Below are 4,188 nucleotides of genomic sequence, written 5' to 3'. Positions count from 1 at the left end.
TGTTGCCTGTGCTTCACCGTCATATCTTGTTATCCTGGTACTAACTTTTCGCTTCCTTTGCGTTTCTTCTTTGTAAACTGATGTCCCAGCCTTTGAAATGCCTTCTTGCTCAAAGTCCTCAAATGAGTCATTGGTCTTGAGATCTGAGATATAGGGCTCCAAAGACTGCAAAAGTATCACGCCTTTGTTACGATCTATTTCTGGGTTTTGTAAATTCAAGCTGGTTTTGTGGAATCGCTCAAAAATTGTTGGCCAAACGCTGAGAAGTATTCCATACTCCAGAAATTCCATTTTGCTTACAAGACCTCTGGTTTCTTGTCACGTGTTTGACCTTTCATCTGGATTCTGAGCAATGCTGAATTTACTTTCTCGTATCCCTGATATAGGTCGGCTGTAGCACTGGCGTGAGCAGACCACCGAGTATCACCAAGTCTCTTCACAACTGCAAGATTCTTTCCAAGCTCACCCACAAGTATTTCCCACCAGTAGGTTGAAGCACTGAAGAAATTGTACAACTGTTCAACAAAATCAAAAAATACAATAGTTTTCGGAACACAATCCACTGCTGAATGACCGACAAGGTTCAACGAGTGAGCAAAGCAAGGAATATAGTCAGTATTTTACCTTGAAGACCATTACACTTGCCACTCATGTTGGAGGCGTTGTAGTATAATTGACCTCTGCAGTTCTCTAAGTCAAATTTTTTCTGTTTCTAAAAACATCAGAATACTCTCGAAAAGTTGTTCACCACTGTGACCTCTGCAATCGAGAATTTGACGAATCTTTCAATAGGACCACTCTCACGCACATATAAAAAAATACAAGACAGCTGATCCACGTGTGAAATGTCAGAGTTGAATCCACAGATATTGACAAATATTTGGCTTCTTTGAGTTCCGAAATAATTTTCTCTAACACCTTTTGTCCAAGAATTTCAATCAGCTTATGCATACTGTGGATTAAAGGTAGGACACATAGCCTTTACCCTTATTTCCATTCTTTTCAACATGAGTTGCCAAAAAAGGATCGAATTGCGCTAGCAATTCTAGTGTCCCTAGAAATTTGCCATTGTTTGGTGATCCGATGCACTCGTTGTGTCCCCTAAAGGCTAGTCCCCGCTCAGCAAGAAATTTAATTGTCGCAATAACCCTTTCCAGAAGTGCTTTCATGTAATGACATTCTGACTGGTATTGTCGAGTAATCAAGCTGTTTACACATCCAATAACTCGATACTTTGTAGTGAGGGTAATGGTCGCATCCCGATGAACTTGGCTGTTTTCATGACTTTCTAATCTTTGACTTGCATTTTTCCACTCAGAGAAGCCATACTTCGAAAAAGCATGGTCTTCACTTGAATTTGAAAACAGTTTGCAGTTAAAACAGAATGCCTTACCTGTGCTTGGAGAATAACACAGCCTACTTCTGATTTTCTCGCCATTTGTAATGGAGCGGTAAAACATGGACTTACTAAAGTAACATTTATGTTTACCGTCATATTTTATAGATTTCACAATACCGGCATTCATGATCCAACAGGCTTCGCTCCCTGTCGTTAACCAGTATACGCGCATGTCTTCTGTAATTTTGTAAGGCCACATGCCCAAATCACTCTCCATCGACTTCGACGACTTGTCTGCGATTTCTCCATCATCGGATCCGGAATGAACTTCACGTTGCGATTCTTCGCCTACTTTTTCATCGTCCACATCATCAAGTATTAGTTCTTTTGCTGGTTTAAAAAACTTGTCAAGCTTGGATGTATTCTTTTGTAGACTCTCTTGTTCTCTCTCCTTTTTTATGCTCCGCTTTTATGTTTGTATTCCCTAGTTAGCCATTTTGCAGAAGAAAAACTGCCAACAATACAAAATACTAGTATGAGCAGAGAGCTTTAGGTTCATGTTTTCATTGCTAACACCAAATCGTGACGTAATAGCGTCGTCATGGTAAGAACAATCTCGCGGTTGCAGTACGAAGTCCTAAAAGCATTACTTATAAATGTTTATATGTTTGTATCCTAATTTAGAAAACAAAATAGTATTTGTATTATTCCAGATATGAAAAAAACATATGCAAAAGTACTGAAATATCATTCAAAATATTCACGTGTACACTCAATTTAACCATTTTTTTTACACCCAATTAAACCTTTTTTTGCTCCGGGCCCCTAGGCTTAAGCCTACTCAGCCTAATGGTTAATCCGCCAGTGCCTTTGCATGAAGATATAATTGTGCCGGATCTAAATATTCATTTCCTGATCCCGATATGGAAAATTCGATGGGTCCTCTCTCAGTCCCTGAAGACAGAGGATAATATTCAGTCCACTGACTCTCCTCAGTCACGGTTTGCGTGGGAGGGAGAGAAAATAAATCTAGCTCAGACTTTGTACACTGACAGGATTTTTCAATTTGTAAGAGAGTCATGATTACTTGTCGAAAAAGTATGGAATCAATGTTCTTCGTCTCTTAGTTTTAGCTATTCTGAACATGGGACCTTTCTGTTTCTTCTTTTTATTACGTAGAGCATCTCGAGCCAGATTCTGAGCACGAACAAAATGTTTTCCTTGTATGGCATTTGATGTTAAATTTATGCCTGAATAAACAGTTTATTTTCCCATTGCTAATGCCCCTTTTCTTCAGAAATAGTCTAGCCGATCGAAAAAGGTTACTCAAAACGTCTCCTACTTTGTGCCCCCTTTGCCACTGACTACTAACATAATAAGGTAAACCGTTTTCCACTTGGTAATCGTGATATGCATCACAGACGGCTGGTTCTTGATAGTAAGAAACTCTCATAGTTGTGAAGATGGAGCGTTAAGATCACTCTTCCTTGTTTAAATGAGATAGTCTGACCAATATTGTCCCTTATATCGAATTCCATAGTCTGAAAACTGTGTTTAGAAACAGGTCTGTACTGGGGATTCAGTGATCATGTCTCTATCCTGACCTTTAACTTGAACGATTCGTATTAGCAGAACATAGCATCACCAATAATATTAGGTCCCACAATACCTCAGTAAACACAGAGCTATTAAAATCTACCATGCATATTAACAGTATATGGATCTATAGTGGGCTCTGTTATCGTGCGATTATTATCAAATCCAAGTATAACTGATAGGACAGGATCGAGTACTATAGAAGCTCCATCATTAACGTTCATGTTTACTTTTCGAGTGAACAAATCATAAGTAAATATACGTTCACTGGTGAGTTTAGGAAGCGTATCTTCTAGTTGGTTTAACATTCTAATTAAATCTTCAGATTTTTGTAATGATCTGGTGTAATATAATTTATTATGGTAGTAGAGTGAGAGCCTGAAAAGTATGGTAACCATCTTGTACCATCATGTATGTTATTCTAGCTATGTGGATACTGTAATTCGACCAAGGCAACTTCCCACGAACCTTCAAGGTTGATAGATCTCAGATTATGAGTGATATAGTTTATCAGAGTATTATTAGCAAAATAATTCATAGAACTGTTACTAGGTAACGACACATACAACTGATCCATACTGAATAACGAGGAATTGAGTTATACATATCATTTTATGACGCCTGGCGATTTAGGTCTGATTGAGGGATACAGCTATGAAATTTATCAGGATATCCTTTCTATTCTACAAAATACTATTTGTTTTTACCCCTTCCTCATTCACATAATATTTCTTCTACAGCGTAGACGTCATCGGAAGACTTTATAACTCTTTGTAGTTCAGATTCGTAAAATGTTCCATTTAATTTTTCTCCGAGATGGTCTTGCACTTTATACATTGGTGGATTTCTCACTGTTCTTTCGTAAATATTTCGTCTGCCCATCCAGGCATATAAACTTTCTTGATTGATGATTCATTTTACTAATACATACTTGATCTCCTACATTGAACTGATATTTTACTTTAGTGGGCGTTTTGTAAAGTGTTTTCCATACAACAGACTGATTAGAGTGATTAACATCTATTTGTCTCATTTTAATACTGCGATGATACTATTGATTATAAGCATTGACCAGATGTTTCAATACAGTGACATATTTATAAGTTTCACGATGAGTAAAGTAGCGCCACATTTTAGTTTTAAGAGTGCGATTAAATCTTTCTACAACAGATGTTTCATTATGTGTAGTAAAGAAATGAATGTCTTGTTCCTTGAGATATCGTTGAAAGAGAAGGTTAGTAAACTCTGTCCCA

At 37.5% G+C, this 4,188-nt stretch overlaps 1 protein-coding gene across 1 annotated transcript; it reads right to left on the bottom strand.

The window, feature by feature from the left end:
• Window positions 1-296: 296 nt before the first annotated feature.
• Window positions 297-3,968, bottom strand: LOC106467230. Its single transcript, XM_013927558.1, has 3 exons — window positions 3,867-3,968; window positions 975-1,805; window positions 297-515 (listed from the first exon to the last, which is right to left on the bottom strand). The coding sequence occupies exons 1-3, from the start codon at window positions 3,966-3,968 to the stop codon at window positions 297-299; spliced, it is 1,152 nt and encodes a 383-aa protein (XP_013783012.1).
• Window positions 3,969-4,188: the final 220 nt, after the last annotated feature.

Source organism: Limulus polyphemus, unplaced genomic scaffold, assembly GCF_000517525.1.
Source record: "Limulus polyphemus unplaced genomic scaffold, Limulus_polyphemus-2.1.2 Scaffold2535, whole genome shotgun sequence".
NCBI lineage: Eukaryota > Metazoa > Arthropoda > Merostomata > Xiphosura > Limulidae > Limulus > Limulus polyphemus.
The sequence above is the reverse complement of the archived record's forward strand: the minus strand, read 5'-3'. Positions and strand labels throughout refer to the sequence as shown.